This window comes from Phascolarctos cinereus, unplaced genomic scaffold (genome assembly GCF_003287225.1).
Source record: "Phascolarctos cinereus isolate Bilbo 61053 unplaced genomic scaffold, phaCin_HiC Scaffold_2;HRSCAF=192, whole genome shotgun sequence".
Lineage (NCBI taxonomy): Eukaryota > Metazoa > Chordata > Mammalia > Diprotodontia > Phascolarctidae > Phascolarctos > Phascolarctos cinereus.
In genome coordinates, this window is record NW_027555625.1 from 356,878,086 (window position 1) to 356,905,238 (window position 27,153).

A 27,153-nucleotide genomic window follows, 5' to 3' on the forward strand; every position below is an offset into this window, starting at 1 on the left:
GAATTCTTCTGTTCTCCATAAATCTGACAGGTAAACTATTCCTTGCTCTCTCAGTTTTCTTATAGTATCAGCCTTTATATCTAAATCATGAACTCATTTTGACTTTATTTTGGCATATGGTGTAAGATTTTGGACTATGCCTAGTTTCTGCCATACTCTTTTCCAGTTTTCCCAGCAGTTTTTGTCAGATAGTGAGTTCCTATCCCAAAAGCTGGGGTCTTTAGGTTTATCAAATAGTACAGTACTATAGTCATTGACTACTTTGTCTTGCATACCTAACCTATTCCACTGATCCACTACTCTATTTCTCAGCCAGAACCAAGCAGTTTTGATGATTGCTGCTTTATAATACAATTTAAGATCTGGGAAAGCTAGACCACCTTCCTCTGCATTTCTTCTCATTAGTTCCCTTGATATTCTGGACCTTTTGTTCTTCCAAATGAATCTTGTTATTATTTTTTCTAGCTCCATAAAATAATTTTTTGGTAGTTTGATTGGCATGGCACTGAATAAATTAGTTTAGGTAGATTGTCATTTTTATTATATTAGCTCGGCCTACCCATGAACAACTGATGTTTTTCCAATTATTTATCTGACTTTATTTGTGTGAAAGGTGTTTTGTAATTGTGTTCATATAGTTCCTGCGTTTGTTTCAGTAGGTAGACTCCTAAATATTTTATAATATCTATAGTAACTTTAAATGGAATTTCTCTTTCTATCTCTTGCTGTTGGGCTTTGACACTTATCTCTTTTTAAAAACTATTCTAGGAATTTTTGTTGGACTTGTGTCCAATTAGCATTTTTCTTTGAGGCTTTTGTTGCTGTTTTCATGTTATTATCTTCCTTGCCACCATAGTAGTTTTTTATAGTAAAGTTCTTTTTCTGGTGTTTGCTCATTTTCCCAGTCTATTTCTTAACTTTTGAACTTAATGTTAAAATTAAGCTCAGCTCACCTGAAGGTGGGGAGGCACTATCCCAAGCTTCAAGGCTTTTTTTCATTCTGCTGTTTTCAGAGTTAGTTCTAGGGGTCTAAGTTTTTGGTACTTCCAAGTTGATGTGATCTGGGGACAGGTGTGAGTATTGCCCTTCTGGTCTATGATCTGGTCTTTACTGACAAGAGGCCCCTGCTCCCCTGCAGCTGCAAGCACTAATGGTCCTCTCAGCCCTGAAACTGTGACCCAGAGCTATACAGGAGCAGTAGAGTTGCCAATCAGTGCTAGTTTCACCCAGTGCCAGCAAGGGGTCCCAGCTCTTTCTGACCAGTTGTCTGACCTTCTTACTGCCTATGAGCTGAGAGCTCCCAAAGTTGCTGTTGCTCCCAGAGAGACATGCCCTCCAAACAGGCCTCTAATCCAGTGTCACAGACCTCTTCTGCCAACCTCCTAAGTTTTCTTAGACTGGAAAATTGTCTCACTTTGACTTTTTGTTGACTCTGCCATTCCAAAATTTGATTTGAAGCATTATTTTAAAGTTGTTTGGAGGGGAATGTTGCGTGTTCAGCTGGGTTGCTGCTGCTAATCTGCCACCTTGGCTCCTAGGCTACCTTACACAAATCTTTTATGTAGATAATTGTTTATAAGCCATCTCCCCCGTTAGAATGGGAGCTCCTTGAGGGTAAGGACCATGTCTCTGATTTCTTTGTATCCCCAATGTTTAGCACTATGCCTAGTTCATAGTAAATGCTTAATAATTGCTTGTTGACTGACTCTCCCTCAGGCCAATCCTTCAGCTATCATAAGAGGGCAATCATATCCTTGCCTCCTATAAGTTCTTTTTCCAGGGTAAACACCCCTCCTCTCTTCAGACCAATGATCCTTAATCAATACGTGACTGCCTTTAGAAGTCAAAGAGGCTTAAAGACAAAGCCCCCTTCAGGCACCTGCCATAGGTTCTAGAACCTTTAGGAAAGAGCACCAGCTGGAATTCTGATAAACTACCCACAGAGCTTCTTTAAATCAAAACTAAAATCAACTTTGTTACAAAGAAGGGGGGGGAAGGGGAGAGAAAGGGAGAGAGAGAGAGAGAGAGAGAGAGAGAGAGAGAGAGAGAGAGAGAGAGAGAGAGACAGAGAGAGAGAGACAGAGAGAGACAGAAAACCTGCTCTTACTGAGACCCCCAAAAAGGTAGGATAGAAGGCCCCAGCCTTGGTTAAGGAGTTGCACTGATGGTTTAAAGACTACATTTTGTGGAAAGGGTATCAAGCTCATAAACTTGGGACACATATGGCATTATGGTCCTCCAGGAAGATAAATCATTGATTTCACCATTTAGAAGTTAATGGTTAGCCTGACAACTGCTACCTTCACATGATTTTGATGAAGTGATATCAAGGTCTAATCTGTAGACCCTCACCAAGCCAAGTCAATGAGCATTTATTAAGCTCTAAGCACTAGGGATACAAAGAAAGGCAAAAAAACAGTCTCTGTTCTCAAGAAGCACATATTTTAACAGGAGAGACAACTTGCAAAGTGTACACCAACAAGATATATATGAGGTAAGTTGTAGATAATGAACTGAGGGGAGGCGCTAGATTTAAGGGGTATTTTTATTGGATCCCAGAGGTAGAGGGAAGTAAGGTGTAAAAATGACTGGAAAAAGTATGAACAGAGAATTTTACATTTGATCCTGGAGGTGATAGGAAGCCACTGGAGTTTAATGAATAGAGGAATGACATGGTTAGATTCAGGCCTTGGGAAAATCAATTTGACAGCTTTTACTATCTCATATCAAAGCAACATGTAGCAGGTGAAGAAGAGGCTTGTCCTTTTCTCTTAGGCTGTTAATTTTCTCCCAGTTAATAGTGAGATCCTGTCTTTCACCATGAGCCATAGATGTAGGTACAATCTGTTATGGGATTAACCATACTCTCTTTTTAAAAACGATTCTGAAATTGCATCCTTGAAAAAAACCTAATACACATAAAACTACTTTGGTAATTCACGCTAGAAACACACAAGGAGAATTACCTAACATTTAAACTCTAAATTTAGGACACATAAATCCACTGTATCATGTTCGTGATTTTTTAAAACCCAATTTCATGTAAGAGGGGCAAAAATTTCACAAAACAGGAACTTTTTCTTTTTTTAATATATAAATTTATTTATTTTTAGTTTTCAACATTTACTTCCACAAGATTTTGAATTCCATATTTTCACCCCATGTTGCCCCTCCCCCCACCCCAAGATGGCATGCATTCTGAATACCCCTTCCCCTAGTCTGCCCTCCCTTCTATCTCTCCCCCCCCTTCTCTTATCCCTTTCCCCTTCTATTTTCTTGTAGGGTGGGATAGATTTCTGTACCTCATTTCCTGTATTTCTTATTTCCCAGTTGCATGTGGAAACTTTTTTTTTAAACATGTGTTTTTAAAGCTTTGGGTTCCAAATTTTCCCCCTTCCTCCAAAACAGGAACTTTTTCAAAGAAAAGAAAAGACTGAAAATAAAGAAAACTACAAAATGTCATATGTGCAGCAAGACAAGATCAGTTAATGACTAGGAAAACTCAGAATTTCAGCTTTTGGATGTCTATTATGTAGCTTGTGAATTTAGGATACAAAAGAAATAAATATTTGCCAATGAAAGAACTTTATAATAATTATTTATAATCGATGGAGAGCCAAAATATATATTTAATTTGAGGAAGATACAAAGTCAAAACGTCAGGAGATCCACCTTGATTTGGGACAACTCTGACTAGAACTTGGTTTCTTCAACTGTAAAATGAGGGATGGGACTACATGATTTACGATCTTTCTCTCTGCCTTTGTACCAGGTGTACTCCTTGCATGAAATGCACTGTACTCTCTCCTCATTTTTATCTTCAAGAATCCTTGATTTTCTTCAAGTCTTATCTCAAACACCACCTCCTGCATGAAGCTTGGTCCAGTTCCACTAGCTGCTACTTTTCCTCCAAGGTCTCCTTCCCTCCATTTTGTATTATACAACCAAGTATGTGCATGTTATCTACATGCTAAATGCAAGTCTTTCAGGACAGTAACTGTTTTGGTTTTTGTCTATGTATCCTCTCAGAGTTCTTGGTACATAGTAGGGGCTTAATAAAAGTTTATGGATTGAATGTTTAAGGCCAAATAGTTAATAAGTTGCAGAGCTAAATTCAAACCGAAATTCTCTGGATTTTTTATAGCACTCTTTTCGCTATAACAATGATACCTTGAGGAGAGTACAGGTCTTCATTGGCACAGAAACTAGAAGAATGACAGAGTAGCTTGGATGGGATAAACAGAATATTGAAAAAAGAAGCTGATGAGATATTTTGGAGGTAAAGGAACATAGCAGGTGGATTCTAAGCTTATCTTGTTTAATAAATTAATTTCTGTATCTGATGAACAAATCACTAAAAAGCTTATGATTCTCACATCAGTTGGTCTCAAGTTGGAAAGGAAAAAAAGAAATCCAGCCAAAAAAACACTACTATCACCTTAACTCACCCTCTTTCCCATTTGCTGCAGGCTTCCAAAAACACCTTGTGATCCTGCATATTCTTTGTGGTGCAACAGGATGACACAATAGGGTGAGTTAAGGACAGAGCTATCCTTAATGGAGCCTACTTAATGTATGGACCATTTGCAGTAGCATTAGACACTGCAAAGGAAATCTGGCAGAGATTTCTTCTCAAAATGAAATCTTTAACATGCCCAATATTTTTTTTTTATCTAGACTGCGATGGCAAATGAATACATGGCTGACGTTTTTATGATTAAAGTAAGGAATGGGCTATTGCAGCAACTCAATTGAAAGTATAATTAGCACACGCTGTTTTAGTAAAGCAATAGTGCCATCTGGTGGCTACAAAGCATTAATGCAAGCAACATCTCTAACCAATAACCTTAAGAAAAAGAGGGGGTTGGAAGAATAATTAATAGTAATAATAACGACTGATGTTTAGGGATGGCAAGGTTTGCAAAATGTTTTGCACACATTATCTCATTTGGTCCTTATAACAAGCCTATTAGGTAAACATTACAGTCATTATTATCCCTTTTTTATGATGATATTGTTGGATGGAAGACTGATTCAAGCAACCACAGCCAATCACCCAAAGGCAACATTAAAAAAAAAAAAGCATCAAAGACCAAGATTTAAATGAAGGAATTCAAAAGACTCTTCTGGTTTTTGAGCTCTTAAAAGAGGTTTTCCCCTTACCTTCTTCAAAAGTCCAAGATTAAAAGACAGCTCAAAATTTAAATATAGGCAGTTTGACCCAAGCAAATATGCTTTCCTAAAATGTGTCCCTTTTCATTTCAAGCCATTTGAAACATTTACAACTTCTCTAACTTTTCCAGAGAGATCAGTTTTTTTCCCTACACAACGTAAGTAGGGACAACATGAAAATTTTATAGCTATGAGTTAACTAAGTGAATACTAATGACCCACTTTCTGCCCATACTCATTCTGTAGAGCCACTCTTCATTAACATGTTGCGTTTGGATGACCCAGCATATGTCTTAGTGGGAAAGAGAGCTATGACAGAAATGTGGGAACCTGAGGCAGGTCAAAGAAAAACAAATACATTTTCTGCTTGACATTATAAGGGGAAGAAAATTGTTATTTTCTGCCATGTGATTTGAGATCAGGTCTCTCCTAAGTCTAAATCTATAACCCTATGAGCTTCATATAGGTGAAAAGTAGAATTTAGAACAAAAACTTTTTATTTACTTCCCGAAGCAGAATTTTAGTTCTGTCTTAAAACACATTTTACTTTACATGTAGTTCATGGAGCAATTTTTGGACTCTGGACACACATTGATAAATCAATGGCCATCTGATCAAATTACGACAACTTACTGATTACTCTAATGACAGGAATGAAATCACGTGGACTTTTCCAATTTAAGAATTTCTTTCCTTCTTGAAGAGTTTGTTGTGAGGATAGAATAAGAATGTATGAAATTATTTCAGTTTGTATTGTACCCCATAGACAATAGATTCACTTCAGGGTTTTGAACAAGAAAGGGACATACAGACATGATAAGAGCTTTGCATTACGAGGATAATTCTGGCTAACATGCGCTAGATGTACAGGAGGTAATGATATCCTGGTCTAGGGTGGTAGCAGAGTGACTAGAAAGGAGATAGCTAAAAGAGTAATGCAACTAATTTAATTTAATAAAATTAATGTAAATTAAAATAATTGGGGAAGGGGAGTTTTGGAAAAGAACAAGAGAAGAATGGTTTTGACCCTTCTGAGGAGGAAAGCAAAGATGGCAGAAAAAAGGCAGTGACACCTAAGCTCTCCCAAATTCCCCTCCAAACAACTTTAAATAAAGATTTCTGTATCCCACAAAAGGATAAGTGAAACAATTTTCCAGCCAAAGACAACATAGAAGGTTGACAGTTAAGATCCGTTACACCAAGATGAGAGTGGAGTATAGTAGAGTACAGGCTCACAGGCCAGGCCCCAGCAAACCAGAAGCAGACCTTGGAGCCAACTGAATTGTCAATGGTAGCAGCAGCTGCTGGAGTTCTCAGCCTATAGATGGTAAGAGGGTGAGACAACTGATCAGAAGGAGATTACAGGGGATCCTTTTCTGGCACTGGATGCAGGAGTCTATTGCATTGCCCATATATAGATCTGGGCAGCAATTCTGGGCAAGGTAGAACATCAGAAACAGCTCCAGGGTGGAAAAGAGTGCTTGTGGTTGCTCACAGGCCAGGAGCCTCTCTTTAGATCTTACCACCTTGGAAGAACTGAAAACTTACAGACCCTTAGAACTAGCTCTGAGAGAAGCAGTAAGAAAGGCCTGAAGCTTGGGACACTGCCCCGTCCACCCTGGAAGCAGAGCCTCACTTTAACATAGAGTTAAAAGTCAAGAAATAGGCTGGAAAAATGAGCTAACAACAACAACAACAGAACCTGACCACAGAAAGTTACTATGATGACAGGGAAGATCAAAACACAAACTAAGAAGACAACAAAATCAAAACCGCTACGCCCAAAGCCACAAAGAAAAATGTGAATTGGTCTCAGGCCCAAAAAGAATTCCTGGAAGAACTCAAAAAGAACTGTAAAAATCAAATAAGAGAGGTAGAGGAAAAATTGGGAAAAGAAATGAGAGTATGATACAACAGAACCATGAAAAAAGAGTCAACGGCTTAGTAAATGAGGCACACAAAAGTACTGAAGAAAATAACACCTTAAAAAACAGAATTGGCCAAATGGAAAAAGAGGTACAAAAGCTAAATAAAAAAAATAACAATTCCTTAAAAATGAAAATTGGTCAGGTGGAAGCTAATGACTCCATAAGAAATTAAAAAAGAATGAAAAAATAGAAAATGTGAAATGTCTCATGGGGAAAACAACTGACATGGAAAGCAGATGCAGCAGAGATAAGTTAAGAATTATTGGACTACCTGAAAAAGCCATGATCAGAAAAGGAGCCTAAACATCACATTTCAAGAAATCATCAAGGAAAACTGCCCTGATATCCCAGAACCAGAGAGTAAAATAGAAATCGAAAGAATTCACCAATTACCTCCTGAAAGAGACTCCAAAATGAAAACTCCCAGGAACATTATAGTCAAATTCCAGAGCTCCCAGGATCAAAGAGAAAATATCACAAGCATCCAGGAAGAAAACAATTCAAGCATCATGGAGCTACAATCAGGACAACATAAGATTTAGCGGCTTCTATATTAAAGGATCCGAGGGCTGGGAATATGATATTCCAGAGGGCAAAGGAGCTAAGATTAAAACCAAGAATTACTTACCCACAAAACTCAGTATCATTGTTTAGGAGGAAAAAAAGATATTCAATTAAATAGAGGACTTTCAAGTATTCCTAATGAAAAGACCACAGGTGGATAGGGGATTTGACTTTCAAATACAAGATGTGAGAAGGATTAAAAAAAGTAAACAAGAAAGAGAAACCAGAAGGGATTTAGCAAGGTTAAACTGTTCACATTTCTACAAGATGACACTTGTAACTTCTAAGAATTTTCTAATAGTTAGGGCAATAAGAAGGAGTATACATAGAGGGTATGTGAGTTAATAAGATGGAATGTTATCTAAAAATATAAAATGAAGGGGGGGAGAAAGAGGAATACACTGGGAGAAGGGAGAAGTAGAATGGGGTAAAAATTATCTCACATAAAAGAGGTGCAAAAGAGTAAGTTTTACAGTAGAGGGGAAGATCGGAGAGGTAAAAGGAGACCACTTGAATCTCATTCATATTAGAATTGACTCAAAGAAGGATCAACTTGCACACTGAGTTGGGTATAGAAATCTTTATTATCTACAGGAAAGTAGGAGGGGAGGAGGAGCCTGATAGAAGGAAGGGCAGATTGAGAGAGGTGACAGTCAGAAGCAAAACATTTTTGAGGATGGAAAGCATGAAAGAAGAGATATACTAGGACAAACAGAGGTAAATAGGATGAAGGGAAATACACAGTAATCATAATTGAAAAAATTTTTATAGCAAATTTCTCTGATAAAGGCCTCATCTCTTAAATATATGGAGAACTAAATCAAATTTGTTTAAAAAAAAAAAGAGCCAGCCCCCAGCTGATAAATGGTCAAAGGATAAGAATAGGCAGTTTTCAGATGAAATCATCAAAGCAATATATAGTCATATGAAAAAATGTTGATTAGAGAATGCATATTAAAACAACTCTGAGATACTACCCCACACCTATCAGATTGGCTGGGGGATGTGGGAAAATTGAGATATTAATGCATTGTTGGTAGAGTTGTAAACTGATTCAACCATTCTAGAGAGCAACGTATAGCCCCAAGGGCTATAAAACCATGTATATCCTCTGATTCAGCAATACTCCCTCTAGGTCTGTATCCCAAAAAGGGAAAAGGGCTTACATGTACAGAATTATTTATAGCAGCTCTTTCAGGGGGGTAGATAACTGGAAATTGAGGGGACCATCCCCTCACTAGCTGAACAAGCTGTGATAAATAATTGTGATGGAATAGAATTGTGGTATAAGAAACGATTAGCAGGATGCTCTCAGAAAAACCTGGAAAGACTTACATGAACTGATGCAAAGTGAAATGAGTAGAAGCAAGAGAACATTGTACACAGTGATAGCAATATTATACAACGATCAACTGTGAATGATTTAGCCATTCTCAGTAATACAATGATCCAAGACAATTCTGAAGGAATTATAATGAAAAATGTTATCCATCTCCAGAGAAAAAATTGATGGAGTCTGAATGCAGATCAAAGCATACTTTTTAAACTTTGTTTTTCTTGGGTTGCTTGGGGGGGGCAGCTGTTTTCTTTCATAACATGATTAATGTAGAAAAATGTTTTGCATAACTGCACATATATAACTTATATTAAATTGCTTGCCTTCTCAATGAGGGGGGAAGGATGAAAAAGAGGGAGAGAATTTAGAATTGAAAATTTTTTTAAATAATTGCTAAAAATTGGGTTTTTTACATGTAATTAAGGGGGGAAATATCAAATAAGTATATTTTAAAAAATTGTTTCTTTGAGGCTAGATACCTGAAAAAGATCAAAAGATTTAGTGAAGCTGGAAGAATGGGTTAGATGCTCAGTTCATTTTTAGAGAGTGGCAAGTTTGTGGTACTGATAGGACATCCAGATGAAAATGTCCAGGATACAAAATGGAAATTCATTTGAGCAACTAGAAGGGACTGTATAATGAAGTGTTTAAATTCAAAATATTTATATTCTTCTCCGGAAAGAATTAAAGGCAGAATAAGGCAGAACCGAGAATAAAGTCCTGACCAAATCAACAAGTATTTTTTTTTACTTTTTTCTTTACAATGTTTATTATGTGTAAACTATATTTACAAACTACACTGTGCTAGGTACTGAGGACACAGGTACAAACAATGTTAATAACCAAAACTTGTAATGAGCTTATATTCTTTGAGAGCAAAGAACAAGGTTCAGTAGGAATGAAGGGCAAAAATAGGAATTTATGATCAGTTTTAGCAAATCAAAACTATGCCAACTTTTCAACTTATCATATGGACTAAAAACTAAATATGACTAGGTTTGGTTTACAGTTGGTGCAAGAAGAACTAGGATATATCTTCTCTTGTCTCTTCCACAGGCTTCTAGATACCCCAAGGACCCACAACTGATCATCAGATTTGCCAGAATTAGGCACAGCTGCCTTCTAGCTGGAAACACCACCACCTATTCACACCTGCCACAAGGCAGAGTTCCAGACACCTCTGAGAACACAGAAACATGGCAACTGAAGGCAGTTCTGAAATCTCTAGGATCCACTTCAAACCTTCTAACCACCCGCCTACACCACAGAATGCAGTTACTCTGCCTAAATTCATTCTCCATTGGGATACCTCCCACTCCCTCTTACTTGCCCCATTCCTATAATACACTAAACTCCCAACTGGTTAAAAACAAATCCTCCTCCCCAAATACAGCTATCCACTGCCTCATTCACAAAGACCTCAACCCTTCATATAATATCCCAACACTGTATCTTCTAGAATGCCTGCTCCATAACTAACACATTTCATCTCTTGCTCCTTCCATCTTCTGGCATTCACTGGAACATGATACCTTTTTAATAATATCTTATCCCTTGCCACACTTTCCATTACTGGCTATTCATTACCAGCTTCCTCACTCAATGGTCAAGGTGGGGAACTGGAATATCCCTTGCCCTCCATTGCCAATCCCAGGCTCTACTGCCATCCCTCAGCAATCTCTCTGCCTTTGAATTTCATTAAATCAAGATTCTAGTAGACTACTTAGCTTCACTCTATTCTGTTCTCTTCAAACATCTCCCCAACAATGTGAGGTATGTCTTACCCATTCTTGCCCCAATACCTTCCAGTTCTAGAACCACGAGTCAGAAGAAAATCAACGTTATGGACTGCATTATTCCTGAATGGATTGTATCAATCTGCTTTCCTAGTATTGCCCACACTTAAGTGCTCCTCCCTGGTTATTCTTTCTCAGCATGTTGGTTTCCCTTCTCATCTGAATGTAAGCTTATTGAGAGCTGGGACTATCATTGCCTTTTTATTTGCAACCCCTGTGCTAATTACTGAGAGTGCCTAGAACAGAGCAAGCACTAACAGGTAGTGCAGGCCATACAGACTGCTACTCTTCAAGTCAGAAGACCAGAATTTGAATCCTGCCTCAGATACTTCTAGTCCTGTGTAACCCTGGGCAAGTCACTTGACTTCTGTGCTTCAGTTTCCTCAACTGTAAAATGGAGACCTACCTTTCAGGGTTCTTGTGGAGATCAAACAGGATAACACATAAAGTACTTTGCAAACTTTAAGGTACTATATAAATGCTAGCTATTAATACTATTAATAAATAATTGTTGACTGATGCAGTGTCTGGCACATATGAACTCATTCCACATACCCAATCATTGGCAAAATATTATGTCTTGGGACAGCTAGGTGGCACAGTAGATAGAGCTCCTGCCTTGGAGTCAGGAGGACCTGAGTTCAAATCTGGCCTCAAACACTTGACACTTACTAGCTGTGTGACCCTGGGCAAGTCACTTAACCTCAAAAAAAATATCCAGTACACGACCCATTTTTCTCCACTCATACAGCCTCCATCCTACTCCATCCCCTCCTGTCCTCTCCTCTGGACTACTGAAATACCCTTCTAATAAGATTCCCTTCCTAAAGTCTTTCCCCACTCCAATCCCTGTTTCACACAGCTGCCAAAGTGATTTTCCTAAAGCATAGGTCTGACCATGCCACTCCCTATATTTGATAAACTCCAATGGTTCCCTTTAGAATCAAATATAAGCCACTATGGAATTTAAAAGCTCTTCACAACTTGGCCTTTTGCTATCTTTCCAATCTTAGTACATTACTCCTTTCTATTTATCATGGTCCATTCTCACACATACCCATAATTTATATACTCTGTAACTATACAGTGGCTGTTCCCTATGCTTGAGTTTCCATCCTAACCTCTGACTCTTAAAATTCCTGGCTTTCTTTGATATTCAGCTCAAGCACTACCTCTTAAGAAGGCCTTTCCAGGTTCTTCCCTACTTCTAGCTTCTCCTCCAGAGCTATGTTCCATCTACTCTGCATCTTGTACGTAATGATTTATATTTATGTTGCCTCTCCCCCCACTCCCATTAGAATGTAAGCCATTTGATAACAATGACTGTTTTTTGCTTTTTTTTTTATTATTATTCCTACTCCTCAGCAGAGTGTTGCAGTCTGGTACATAATAAGCGTCAAATAAACATCTGATGCTAGGAGCATCACCACACACCTCAAAGTATGTCCCACCTTGGATTATTTTTTTTTCAATCGACAAATATCCTCCCTCACTCCAACTAAGAAAGAAAGAAAAACAAAACCTATTACAAACATGTATAGTCTAGGTGAAACAAATTCCCACGTTGGCTATGTAAAAAAAAATCCTGCTACTAAATTACTGTGAGACTTTGGGAAAATGACTTAATATCTCTGGGCCTGTTTCCTCATATAGAACCACACGGGAGTTATACTATTTCAATCTATGACTATATGATAATTCATTTCTATAGTATTTGACAACTTTCCTATACTATTTTCCTTACAGAACTGTGACACATATTATAAATATTATTCTCATTTTACAGAGAAGAAAACAGAGTCATCATAAAGGTGAAATAACTTGCATAAGGGACACACCTAATAAATGGTAGGGCTAATGTAATATGTAATGTAAGATCAACTCACTCTAAGTTTAGAACACTTTCCACCTGTACTATGTTTATATTCTATTGGGGAAATACAAAATCAATACAAAAAAATACAAAGTAGACGCAAAGTAATTTCTGGATGGAAGAGGAGGGGAATCAAAAAAAGGATTCCTATAGGACAAGAAGCACTTGAATTGAATCTAGAAGAAAGCCAGACTTTCTATGAGGAGCTAATGAGAGCAGAATGCATTCCAGGTATGGGGGATATTTTGTATAAAGGCAAAAACATGAGATAGAATGGTGTGGGCCAGCAAGTGGGCCAATTTGTATATAACAAAGTGGTTGAAAGGAAGAACTTAGAAAGGTTGCCTGAAGCCAGACTATGAAGGACTTTAAAAAAGAGAGGAGTTTGTACTTTATCCTAGAGGCAAAAGGGAGCCTTTGGAACTTTTTAAGCAGGGAGGATGGAGAACAATCTGTTCCAATGGTGTATTTCCCCATTTTTTAACCAATGCCAAATGGTTTTAATGACTACTGCTTTATACTACATTTTGAGGTCTGGAAGTGCTAGTCTTCCTTCATCCTTACCTTTTTCATCATTTCTCTTTATATTCTAGATTTTTTATTTCTCCAAGTGAATGGTGTTATTACTTCAAGTTCTGCAAAGTATCCTTTTGTTAATTTGCTTAAATTTAAGTACATTCCCTTTCTCTAGAGGTGAGTAGTATATTTTGTCTGCATTCTTTTGGACTCATGGTTTATCACTGTGTTGATCAGAGTTCCAAAATCTTCCAGAATTCTTCCTCTATCATGTTATCATCTGTAAACTGTTCTCCTAGCTCTGTTCACTTCGTTCTCCATCAGTTCATAAAGGTCCTCCTCTGAAACTGTTCATTTCCTTCTTTCTTGGGGCACAATAATACTCCATTACATTCATGATTTGTTTAGCCATTCATTTCCCAATAGGAGGACATCTCCCCTTACTTTCCAATTTGGGGCTAGCATAAAAAAGATTTACTATAAATATTTCTGTACATTTAGATCCTTTCCCTCTTCTATTACTTTGTGAATACAAGCCTAGTAGTGGTATTGGTGGGTCAAGGCAACTTTCTGGGCTTAGTTTCAAAGTGCTCCCCACAATGCCTGGACCAATTCACAGATCCACCACTCCACCAATAGTGTATTAGTCTACACCTCCAGTCTCCTTTTCCCTCTTCTGCCACATCTGCCAGTCTGACAGGCAGAAGGCAGAACCTCAAAGTTACTTCAATCTGCATTTCTCTAATTATTAGTGATTTAGAACATTTTTTCATATGATTGCTGTTAGCTTGGACTTCTTTCTTTGAAAACTGCCTGTTCATATCCTTTGACCATTCATATATTGAGAAATAGCTGTTAAGTCTTACAAGTTTGAATCAGTTCTTTATATATCTTGGATATAGATCCTTTATCAAAGATACTTGTTAAAAAGAATATTTCCCAATTACTTCCTTCCTTTCTAAATTTAACTGCATTAGATTTGTTTGTGCAAAACCTTTTTAAATTTAGATACTCAAAACTGTATATTATATCTTTTTATCATCCTCTTTATCACTCGTTAAGTCATGAACTCTTCATCTAGCCACAGTTCCAAAAGGTAATTTCTTCCTTGATGCTCTAACTTGCTTGTGATAGGACTTATCATATCTAACTCATGTATCCACTTATAGCTTCTCTTGGTAATATGACGTGAGGTGCTGGGCTAACTAAACCTAATTCCTGTCAGGCTGCTATCTTGTTTTCCCAGCAGTTTGACAATCTACTATTGATAGACCTTCTCCTTCCCCACCTTTTTTTCATTATTACCCTTGAGATTCTTGACCTTTTATTCCTCCACATTTCATTGTTTTCACTAGCTCTGCGAAATATGCTTTAGGGAGTCTGATATAGCACTGAATAAATAAACTTAGGTGCTAATATGTATTGGCTCAACTGACCCACCAGCAATTAAAGTTTCAAAAAGAGCTATCTGTTAAAAATTTTCATATCAGAATTATATGTAATTGTAAAAAAGGTACTTTTATGATACTTCGTTTAAATTAAATGTAAATACTGAAATAGTAAACAGCAAAAAGACTAGATGACTTTTGATCTATACTAGACATATCCATTGAACTATCTAAATATGCATCATGCATGAGGATAAGGATTTCTAGCTGATGAGGACTTTATAAAGATGTCACTAGAATTATCATAAATATGATTTGTAATACAGTCAAGATAAAGGCAATTGGTTTTGATTTCCCCCTCTCAAAAAATCATCTGTATTGAAAACAAAATTTTCAGCACCCATTAATACCAAAGCTTTTATTCTAATACGCATTTACAGCAGATACATAACAAATTTTTATGTGGGTATTATACAAAGGATCATTTGCAGAATACTGTTTCTAAAGAGCTATAATTCATATGTGCTGAGTCCACTTATTACCAAGAAAAATATGAAACTCCCACCAATTTCGCTACCATCAAAGATCCACTCATTGAATCAAACAATATCGGTGCTAGAAGGGTTCAAAAGTTCAAGCTCCCACATTTGATAAATGAGACCAGAGCCCAGGGAGGTAGCATAGCAAGTCAGTGAAAATCCAGGACTAGAACCCAGATCAAATGACTCCTTTTCAGTAAAGCTTAGTTCTTATTTCTTCAAATGTGGCTTTGGGTAACACTGTTATATTTTATTTATATCTTTTCATGGGTTACTATATTAAAATAATTTTAAATCAAATGAGTAATGAATTCCAAAGTTGTTGATGAGCTTCATTTGTATATCTCCCAATAGTCCAATATTGTATTTAGCTGTTCACCTTCTTATCATGTGGCATTCAATTTTCTGGGTAAAATTTTCTGGATGCCAATATCCTCAGTCAAGAGAATGACAATAAGATCCTTTATTCCTTCCTCTCACAAAATCTCTTTTTCCAGTCAGACATCTTGCTCATAAAGTCTTTTCTATTACTTTTCAAATGCAAGTCTTCAAAAGTATACTGAATCCTTTCACGTAGTCTTTCCCACTGTCCTCTAGATTACCTGTAATTTTGATTCTTTTAAGATTGTGTTCATGTAAAACGGACTGTTTTCCTGTCCTCCAATTTAGTTAGACCATATCAATTACGTTTTACTCCAGATATCATAACTTAGGAAAGAGACTGACAAATTGGAACACATCCATAGGAAGGATCAAAGATAAAAAATTGAAGAACTACATCATATAATTAATAGTTAAAGGAGTTGGAGATCGCTGTCTTCAGCTATCTAAAATTTCAGAGAGGTAGAAATATTTTGGGCTGCTAGGGAAAAACTAGGTGCATGAGTAGACATAAGGGGATAATTTTCAGTTCACTATTAGAAAGTTCTTCTCTGCTACTTGGAATAAGCTATCTTGTGAAATAGTGAGGCATCTATCACAAAAGTGTTCAAGTGAAGGCAAAATCATCAATTAGTAAATATTCTAGGAATTAGGGAGGAAACGAGACTAAATGACTTCTAAGTTCCTTTTCCAAAATAATTACATATTTCCATATGACCATTATATTTATATTTCATTTTTTGGTCCACATTGTGATTTCATTGATGTAGGAAATGCCTGGTAAAGGATCTCCTATCAATGCAGCAAATACTATTCTTAAGAGTCAATCAGGATGTGTCAGAAAGAGGGCTTGAATCCAGGTCTTTCTGAATCTGAGAAAGCTCTGACACTTCACCACCCTGCTTCTCAAATTTGTAAAATAATAATATGATGAGGGTAAAGGGTAAGGCACTCTAAAAAGGTTAGAACAGATAAAAAGCTGAGCATAAGATGACCAACTTAAACTAGATTTGATACAGATTCCATCTTCTCGACGTATCCACCCCTTGATGATTTGCTATGTTCTATGCCTACCATGGTTTAGAGAATTCTACGTATGTATGTGTGTGTGTGTGTGTGTGTGTGTGTATTACAAATAAAACCAATGTAGCTAACATTAGAACAAAGAAATTGTGAGGAAAATATTTATAGACAGTTTCCTACCTCAAATAGACAGAGAACTTTGTAAAATTTATATGAGTCATTCTTCAATTGACAAATGATCAAAGAATATGAACAGGCAGTTTCTGGATAAAAAATTATTTCTTCAAAGTTATATATATAGTCACATGAAAAAATGCTCTAAATCATTATTGAATTAAAACAACTTTGAAATATCATGTCACACCTATCAGATTGGTTAAAATGATAGAAGGGGAAAACAACAAGTACTGGAGGGGAATGTGGAAAAATTAGGACACTAATACACTACTGGTGGAACCATAAACTGATCTAACCATATTGGAGAGTAATCTGGAATATGCCCAAAGAGTTATAAAACTATATATACCCTTTAACCCAGCAAATACCACTAATAGGTCTGTTTCCTAAGGTGATCAGGGAAAAAGACAAAGGACCCGTATGTATAAAAATATTTATGGCAGCTCTTTTCTGGTGGCAAATTGGAAATTGAGGGGATGACCATCAACTGGGGAAAGGTTGAACGTTCTGTGGTATATGATTGTGATGGAACACTACTCTGCTGTAAGAACTAAGAAGTTCATATTGGAAAAACATGGAAAGACTTGTATGAAATAATAAAGAGTGAAATGAGCAGAACCAAGAGAACATTGTATACAGTAACAGCAATATTGTTCAAAGAATAATTATGAATAACTAAGCTATTCTAAGTATTATGCATAATATGGTTATCTATCTATTTATGACAAATGGTAGCTTTCTCTATTATAGGGAGGTGGGAGGGAGGGGGAAGAGAAGAACAACTTGGAACTTAAAATGTAATAAAAATTAAATCTTTTTTTTAAAAAGAGAGAATTGTATTTTTGAAAAAAATTATTCAAAGAAAAAAGACTTCTTTTTTTAAAACTTGGGAGAAAATAAAGATTTTGAGAATGATATGAAATTCACCTTTAATGTTAGTCTGTGATATGTATGTGCATATGTGTTTAGGTATAGGTAGAGGGGAGAAAAGGGAAGCAGGGTAGAAAGAGACCAGGAAAGCTAAAAAGCTACACCAAGCAGTAAAAATTACTAACAGCTGGAGTGCCAAAAAGGGGGGGGGGGAGAGTAACAAGTAGCTTAGAACACAAATACAATTTTAAAACCACACATAAATCAAATAAGCTACAATTCTTCAGATAGTTCATTGTAATTAAATAGTCTTGCCTTTCTGGTTTGTGAATTCTTAGCAATAGAAAACTCATTTTCTACAACATGCATTTGCCACTGTAATTCTTCCTATTACATTCCAAGGTTTTTCAAATTTTGGCACCTTAAATATCCTCAAAGTCTCAGCTGGATTAATTATTGTATTGCAATGCTCCCTCCCCTCCTTGAGCCTCTCATCCTACCTCAGCAATGTTATTTTTGTGTCAGCTGCTACAGAGCTTTGAAAAAAATGGATGATCATGAAAGCTCATGGTGCAAAAATTTCAAAGGTTTGTGCCTAGAAGATCACTGAAGACCTCTTTTTTGTGATGGCTGGCTGCCTAGCAGTACAGAAATTCTACATACGTATCCATTAATTCATTAGATATGCAGACAGATGATTAAAGAAAAATGCAACAAGAAGAAGCATTTTTGGTTGAAAATGGACTAATATGGCTCACAATTAAATAAAAGTAGAAAATTAAAAGTTGTTTTTAAGACTTACATTTTGCCTCTGATAGATTCTGATTAGGTGACCACACCAGCATGCCAAGATTTTCTCTTTCCTGAGAGCGCCTTGAAATTTTAGCTTGAAAAAAAGCAGGAACAGTAAGTTATATATTTTATTGTTTTAATTGATTCAAAAAGCAAACTAAACATTGTTTTTTTAAAAACCATAATGTGCTCTGACAAGATTACTCACCCTTACCTAAACTTACCTGACATCATGTGACAGAGAACATACATTCATCAGCATGGAAACCAAATGCTTTTTAAAATGCTGAAATACTACTTCTGTATTTTTAAAAATCAATTTCTTGTGTTTACCTTTCCTTAAGAAAACCACAAAAGGTAAGGAAACCACTCACTATTTCAAATCAGAGAACCTTACAGTTTTATAATTACAGAAATCTCCAAGATAAAGGCACCAAAATTAAGATTAGTATCTATGGCCTATTATCTAGCCATACTCTTCATAGGTATATTAAAGAAATAAAAATTTTAAGATAGTGACCAGAACTTTTTGAATGGATAATCAAATTATTGTGCCATTGTTCTCAAATTTTGTACCATTAGCTAAGAAATGGAAGCCCTGAGTAAGATGAGCGGATATAGCCAAGTTTGCACATACAGGTTGACATGTTGCTGACAAGGACAATGGTATATAGCCCAGAGAACCTTGGAGCACTGTTATAATTTTTCTGTTATCTAAAGATACACACACACACACACACACACACACACACACACACACACACACACAAGCATAGGGAAAAAAAAATAACATGTGTTAACCAAGTCTTTATTAATATCACTTTCTGCAGGCTAAGGTGGTTCACTTTAACACGACTAATTGCAATCTTTCTATAATAGTAGCCTTTCAGACACACTAATCTGCATCATCTTTCCTCTCCATAACATAATGTCAAAGAAAAACCTTAGAATTCATCTAATTCAACTTCCATCATCATGTTAATGCTTCAAAACAAGTGCTGAGATAAGAAGTAACTAACTTCAAATAAAAATGGACAAAGCATTTAACTTGCAAAAAAAAAATGAACATTGTGAACTCAGAAAGACTAAATTGTAGGGGTTGAGAAGTGGGACAAGGCAACAGGAGCAGAGCATTTTAAGCAACCAGCGATACACTGGCTACCACAGTCTAATGATTATCCTATGTTTAAATTAATTTTAAAACTCTGTAATTTCCCAAATACTACCTAAGCTATTTATGACGTAGATAGATTTCTATAAAGTTGTATATCATTTACATTTCTAAGAATCAATAAAAAAAAATTTTTAAAGAAAAAGAATCAATCAAGAAGCAGATACGGCAATGTAACACTAGACTTAGAGTTACCATAGGCAATTCTGCTATAACACAACCTATCTGTAAAAATCATTGTGCTATGTGAAATCAAGTAATCAAAACCACAGAGCTTGTGGGGAAAATGAAATGGGTAACACAGCACTCCAACTCACTCCCAGGGGAAAACACTACAGCTGTAAGATCTGTGTCACCAACACTAGTCTCTGCCCTATGAAAAGCATGAATGAGATCAGCCTGAGAGGCATAGGTAGCATCAGCCCAGGACCTGGAGACCTTGGGCAGAGTGTTTTCTGTGAGGTTGGCCTAGGGGACCACTCTTTCCCCCGCATGCCTAAAGTTCTATTGCCCATTTCCACTGAAGCACTACATTGCAACTATCTCCATCTGGGCTTTTCCCTTGGCAGGTGGCTGGGGTCAAAGAGGCTGGATCAGTCTGTTCTGTAGTAAAGGGTATGTTGGGGATCTCCACGTCTTCCCTTCCCTTTTGTGCCTGCCTCTCAAGGCCTCCAGCTCTCATTCTCCCTATTGTTACACTTCCCCAACAGCTCTCACATCCTAGGTAGAGGAGGATAACTACTTACTGCAGCACTTTTCTCCCAGTGGGAGACTGACATCTCCTCTTCCCAAAACCCCTACACATTACCATGTCCCATGCATACCCAACCACTATGGTGTGATGATGAAATCCGAAAAAGTAAGGCAAAATTCACATTATTCTCAGACTATTCCTTAATGTAGCATGCCTTTGGAACAAATTCACATTTTCAAAACAAATGCTGTAGCAGAACTGTCTATACATACTCTACTATATGCTACTAGATTGCTGTGATTCTAAGTAATCCCTTTATCCCACTGAACCTCAGGTTTCTCATTGATAAAACCAAGGAGTTGAACTAAACTATCCATGAGGTTCCTCCCAACTCCCAATATTTTATGATTCTATGCAATTTATTTCTTCAATGACAATTCCAATTCCAATGGTGTTTTGTCATCATTTCACAGTTATCTTCAACTAGCAATGGATCCTGAGCTTTAGTTTTAGTTTTCTCTTCTTTTGTCTTTATAAATGTAAGGATCTATAAAACAACATTTCAATGGACTAAGAAGTTCTTTTTATGATGCAATAAGACACTTAATTTTGTAAAGCAAAAAAGCTGGAATTCATTTGTTTGTATGTTGCGGTTTCCTAAAATACAACTTTCCAATATGGAAACAAAACATTATAACCGCAGAATTTAACAACTTTAGGGATCAAATTCAAAACCACATCAATAATAGTTAATAAAAAATACAAGTGACAACACAAAGTGAATACACTTTATATTCATTATATCATTATCCTTCATTATCTGCGAGGCAGATTGTTCAGGTATTACCCTATTTTATAAATGATGAACTTGAGGCTCTCAGGCACATTAAGAGACATTAAGAGTCACAATAATTAAGTAACAGTAAAGATTATATCCCAGATCCTCTGATTACAAATCCAGCACACTTTACACCAAAACATACTGAGAACTGGAAGTGTTTAACCTGAAGCCGTGACAGTGCAAAGAAAGGTATTCCCCTTCCCAACTCAATTGATATAGTCATAGAAGACACAGAATGAAATCACAACGTATTAATGAGGTGTTAGATTGACAGGAGAGATGCAGCTTTTCCCAGATCCCTCTGCCAGGTGTCAACACTTCACTGAGTCAAGAAGGGAACAGCACAATTGGCTGAGAAAATAAATTAGTTCTGGGGGCTTTAAATCGCTAAATCCTGAGGCGTCTATGGGGGGTGGAGTCCTCTAGGTTCTTGTACCTCTCAGGATAAGGCACATCCTTGATCTCTGATATTCATATTGTTGTGTCTTCAGAGTCTTTGCTGGTGTTTTAGGACCCTTAGCGTGTCAGTTAGTAAGCATTCACTAAGTGTCTACTAAATGCCAATCACTGTGCTTAACCATTGGAATCCACTTTGTTTTGTTTTTTTATATCTGTGTGATTGTAGTTTGTGATGAAGCAAAAAGAATACTTGATTTGTAAACATCCATCCTAAACAGGGGTGATGAGCTAGCTGTGATCTCTAAGGTCCCTTTTATAGCCCCTATAATCCTATAATTATTAATAATATTTTCTTTGTGTTGAGTTGAAATCTGCTTCCCTATAACTTCTACAACTATTTATCCTAATTATGCCCTTTGGGGCCACATAGAACAAACCTGGTCACTCTTCCCCAGTCTTTCTGATAAGAGGGCTGCTATTGTAACACCTTCTGGGATGCTACTCCAGTGTGTACTCATTTATGGGCTACTGTTAACCACAGACTCTAGGGGTCAACCTATGGGTAGTACTTCTGTTACCGTTGCTCATACATCCCTGACAAGTCTTCAGCTTTTGTTGAAACGTTCCTTTCGCAATATAGATCCATACCAAGAAGACTGCAAGGGATTTTCCATAGTACAGATCAAATTAGCTCCAATATCCCAATCATAGAAACAAAGAATGTTAAAGTTGAAAGAGACTTTATAACTTGATGTAGATCATCTAGTCCAACCCCCTCATTTTACATATAAAGAAACTATACACTGGCTTTTGATTCAGAAAGAGCCATTTAAACATGAAACAAATGAGCAGAGAGGAACACAAGAAAGCATCAGATCTGGACTTTAAACCCACCTCTACTATCTTTTGCTTGTGAGACCTTAGTCAAGAAACTTAAATTCTGGGCCTCAGTTTCTTTGGAATAGAGGGTATAATCCAAAGAATGCTGGATTTCTAGGCTATGGCTTAAAATAGAGGAACAATATGGCTTTTGACACGGGATAGTATGTAGCTAACAAGACCTGATAAAAAGTTATATTGATCCGTCTTAGTGGTAACAAAAAAAAATTATAGTCTATCAATCACTTAACCTCTCTTGTCCTCAGTTCCTTCATCCGTATTATTATGAAAATGGATTTCTAAGGTCTCTTTTAGTTCTAAATTTATCCTATGAATGTAATGGAATATTATTGTGTCATAAGAAAAAATGAATGAGGAATTCAAGAGAAATACAGAAAGATTTGTATGAATTAAAACAAAGTTAAATAAACAGAACTGAAACAATCACAATAACAAACAAAAATAATACACTATAACCCACTGATGAGAATTTTGTAATGACTAATCCTGCCCCAGAGAAGACATGAATAAATAGCTCCCTTTTCTCTAGAAGTAGAAGATTATTCGTGGAGAATGTTTTGTGTGTGTGTGTGTGTGTGTGTGTGCGTGTGTGTGTGTGTGTATCAGTGGATACAGTCACAGTGTTAGTTTTGTTTAACTGTTTTTGTTATAAGGATGGCTTGTTGAGGCATGTCATTTCCAGAAATGACTAATGTAAAAAATAAAATACATCAGGGAGAAGATAGAAAAATTTCTATGTACATCTACCAAGCTATGTACTACAGAGAGTAGCAGCTATAAAATGGAAATTGCAACAGATGTATCAAATAATATACAAGAATCAAAAACCAAGAATGAAATGAATTAAAAATCCAGCAATGAAAACCATATCCTCAGATTATATATACAAATGCACAAATATAGTCATTAGGGAAACTTGGATTCTTCTAACACTAGGAGATAAATTTAAACACAGAATGAAACTTGTTGGGTAGACAGAGAGAATGGCAATCTTGACTAGAATATGGCTCCGTAAAACTGTAATATTCCAAAGGACCAAAATAAGGGGAGAAAGGTACGATGCAGAGGGGAATAGTATCAAATATTAATAAGACATACTCACATTAGGAAATCTGAGAACCAGAGGCAAAAAGCAAGGAGAATTTCCCAGTGAAGATCAAAACAAGAAACAGGAATGACATTGTCAAGGGACTACACTACACAACACCTGCATAGAAGGAGGAGTTAGGGAAACAGAACATAAACTAGGCACACAGGCATAATATAGTGATTGGAGATTTGAATTGCCTGAATATTTGTTAGAGCTCTGACTCACAAAAACAGCAGCTATTACATTCTTGACATTCTCTAATAATTTCAATCTTCAAAAAGCAGAAAAAGCAACAAGGAGAAATGCTATTACAGATCCAATTCTCACCAAGAAAAAAGAACTTACTGCTGAAACAGAAATGATAGAAACCTTGAGGAGAGAAGTGACAATGAAAAGAGAGGCAATAATAGGCTGGCACAAATCCTAGATTTGAGAAAAGTTAATTTCAAAGAGTTCAGACAATGGAACAATTGGATTACATGGCCCAAAGAGGGGATGTTAGCCCAAGAAGGAGAAGTTCTCAAGAATGAAATATTTAATACACAAAGAGAAATAATGCCAAAGAAAAGAAGAAAATATATAAAGGGACTATGGAGGAATTACAGGGAATTCACTGACCAACCGAGATCTTTATAAGACATATTAAGATAGAAGCTTAGTTAAGGAATAGAGGATTAATAAAAAGCATGGCACAGACCTGTAAGAATAGTATCCAGAAAAATAATGTCCAGAATGTGATGGATACAAGGACAAGAAAAAGGGAGTATTTTAGCTGCACTGGAGAAAAAGATTAAAGGGATAGTGGATGGAAAGCATCTAAGTGATATGAAATGAGGAAGGGAAGAAAAGGGAGTTCATAATGAATGGCACAATTTTTTTTTTCTGTAAAATATGAAAAGTCCTCAGTTGAGAGGGTGAGAGGAAGGGGAGCAATGGAAGCTTTGAGCAGGGATGAAAAAGGTTTGGAAGAGCCACAGCAGAGAATGTCATAGTGTGTTGATAAGGAAACTACAGAAGGGATGCCTAGCAGCAGTGAGGGCCCAGATGAGGGCAAAAGACACAAATGAGGTGGGAGTAGAAAAACAGGGTGGAATTAGGAAAAACATGTGAAGATTTGTACGAATTGCAGCAAAGTAGGCTAAAAAAGAAAACAATATACACAATGACTACAACAACGTAAATGAAAAGAAGTTCACTGGACTAGGAGTTAAGAAGAACAGAGTTTGAACCCTGCCTCAGACATGTAACTAGCTGTGTGACCCTCGATGAGACACTAACCTCTCTGAACTTCAATTTCTCATTTGTAAAAGTAAGGTGACTGGATTCGATATACCATGGCTCAGTCAGAGATGAATAGCAGCACTGTCACGAAAAATATTCTTCGAATAGACTAGTCAAGTTAGTGTCAATATGCACAATGAACTCAACATTTTTGTGACTCCTTCCAGAAGCATTCAGAAAGTAACAGAAAAGGAAGGAGATTCAAGGATTAATTAAATTAATTAATTAATTAAAAAAGTAAAATAAGCACTGGACTTCAAATTAGAAGACCTTAGAATTTTGAAACCAAGATAATCCCTTTGAGTCTAGTTTTTTTCTGGTGCAAAATAAGGGGGTTGGAATAGATAGCCTAAAAGGTCCCCTCTGTCTTTAAGTTAAGACCTGTGAAAGTACATAGTTAACAATGCTGACCTAGAGTCACTGGCCAGGGATAGACTAGAAGTGAACTTATAAATAACTGTTTTCCAAACAAATTAATTTACAAATTTACTACTTTGGGAAGACAATAGTTAAACTGCTTATATGTTTCCTCCACTTTGATTCATCAGAATCATTTCAGTTCACGAAGCCATATGCTAAGGCTGAAGAAAACAGAAAATTAAAAGACCTTCTCAAGGAATATACAATCTAACATCTGCCAGACACTTCCCAATGGCAGTACTTAGAATTTTCCCTATAACTTATTTTTTATTCCTTTAAATAACTTTATTTTCTTTTATTCTTTAAGCATTTTTATTAATCAGTTTCTCCTACTAAGCTAATATTTTTAAAAAGAATCCTTTAAAACACATTTATACAATCCAACTAAACAAATTTCCATATTAGTCATGTCTAAAAATATATGTCTCTCTCTGCATTTTAAGTTCAGGAAATGAATGGAATGTTTCATCTTCATTCTTTTGGACTCACTGTGCTGATCAGAGTTCTGAAGTCCTTCAAAGTTTTTCTCTGTAATGTTATCATTCTATAAACTGTTCTTGTACTTCTGCTCACTTCACTCTGCATCACTTATAAAGGTCTTCCCAGTTTTCTCCCAAATTGTCCATTTTATCATTTCTTATGGCACAATAATATTCCTTTACATTAATATACCATAATCTATCTAGCCATTACCCAATAAAAAGATTGGGTTAACAGTCCCCAGTTTTTGACTCTCAAAAAAATGTTGCTACAAATATTCTTCCTTCTATTTCTTTTGAGTATAGGCCTAGTAATGACACATTTTATAAATTCACATAGTTTGATAACTTTCTAGGTATATTTCAAAATTGCTTTTCAGAACTGCTACACCAATTCACAACTTAATGAAGAATAGATTGGCATATACCTATTTCCCCAAAACCCCTCCAACATGTCATTTTCTTTTTTGTTATCTTCACTATTCCTATAGGTATTGCTTTAATTTGCATTTCTCTAATTATTCATGATTGTTAGTAGTTTGGATTTCTTTTGAGAATTACCTGTTAATATTCTTCAACCATTTAGTGATTTGGGAATGGCTTTTAGTCTCATTACTTTGAATTCATTCCTTACATTTTGGATACAAGACTTTTATCAGAGATACTTGTTACAAAGATTTTGTTCTTTCTCAGTAACCTATTTCCCTTCTAATTTTTACTATTAGATTTGTTTATGCAAAAACATTTACATTTTAAATAATCAAAATTCTCCATTTTATCTTGTGATCTCTTTTTTTTAATGAACTCTTTCCTTCTTCATGGATCTGAAAGGTAATTCTTCCTTGCTCCTATAATTTATGATGTGAATGTTTATATCTAAGTCATATATGTATCTATTTGGAGCTTATATGTATGATATGAGGCATTGAACTAATACCTAATTTCTGTCAGACTGCTGTCAGTTTTCCCCAAAAAAATTTTTTTTTCAAATATTGAATTCTTCCTTCAGTAACTGAGGTCTCTGGGTCACCAAAAACTAGGCTATTTTCTTTGATTTCTGTATGTTGTGTGCTACTCTTTTTCTTTTTTTTTTTTAACCAGTACTAAATAGTTTTAATGATTATTGCTTTGCATTATAGTTTGAGATCTGGTAGAAACCTAAGATCTGATAAGACCTTTCTTCAAACATTTTTCCCCATTATTGCCCTTGACATTCTTGACCTTCCCTTCCTCCATATGAATAATTATTTTTTCCTAACTCTATAAAATACTTGGGACAGGTGTTGATTGGCATAGCACTAAGTAAATTAATTTAGGAAGCATCATCATTTTTATTATATTGGCTCAACATACCCAAGAGATGAAAAATTAATGTTTCTCCAGTTATTTAGATCTGTCTTTATTTTCTGCAAAGAGAGTTAGATTGATATGGTGCCTGAGTGAAGATATACTCCCAATATCTTACAGCTTCTGTAGTTATTGTGTTATTATGTACCTACACACACATTTACACATATCTAAAT

At 36.2% G+C, this 27,153-nt stretch overlaps 1 protein-coding gene across 2 annotated transcripts in view; it reads right to left on the reverse strand.

The window, feature by feature from the left end:
• RCOR1 (REST corepressor 1) overlaps positions 1–27,153 on the reverse strand; it is a 123,865-nt gene that overhangs the window by 32,622 nt on the left and 64,090 nt on the right. For both annotated transcript variants that reach the window (XM_078150399.1, XM_020971167.2), the window contains exon 3: positions 18,366–18,449. In XM_078150399.1, coding sequence (XP_078006525.1) covers positions 18,366–18,449 — 84 coding nt within the window. The remainder of the gene's footprint in view (positions 1–18,365; positions 18,450–27,153) is intronic.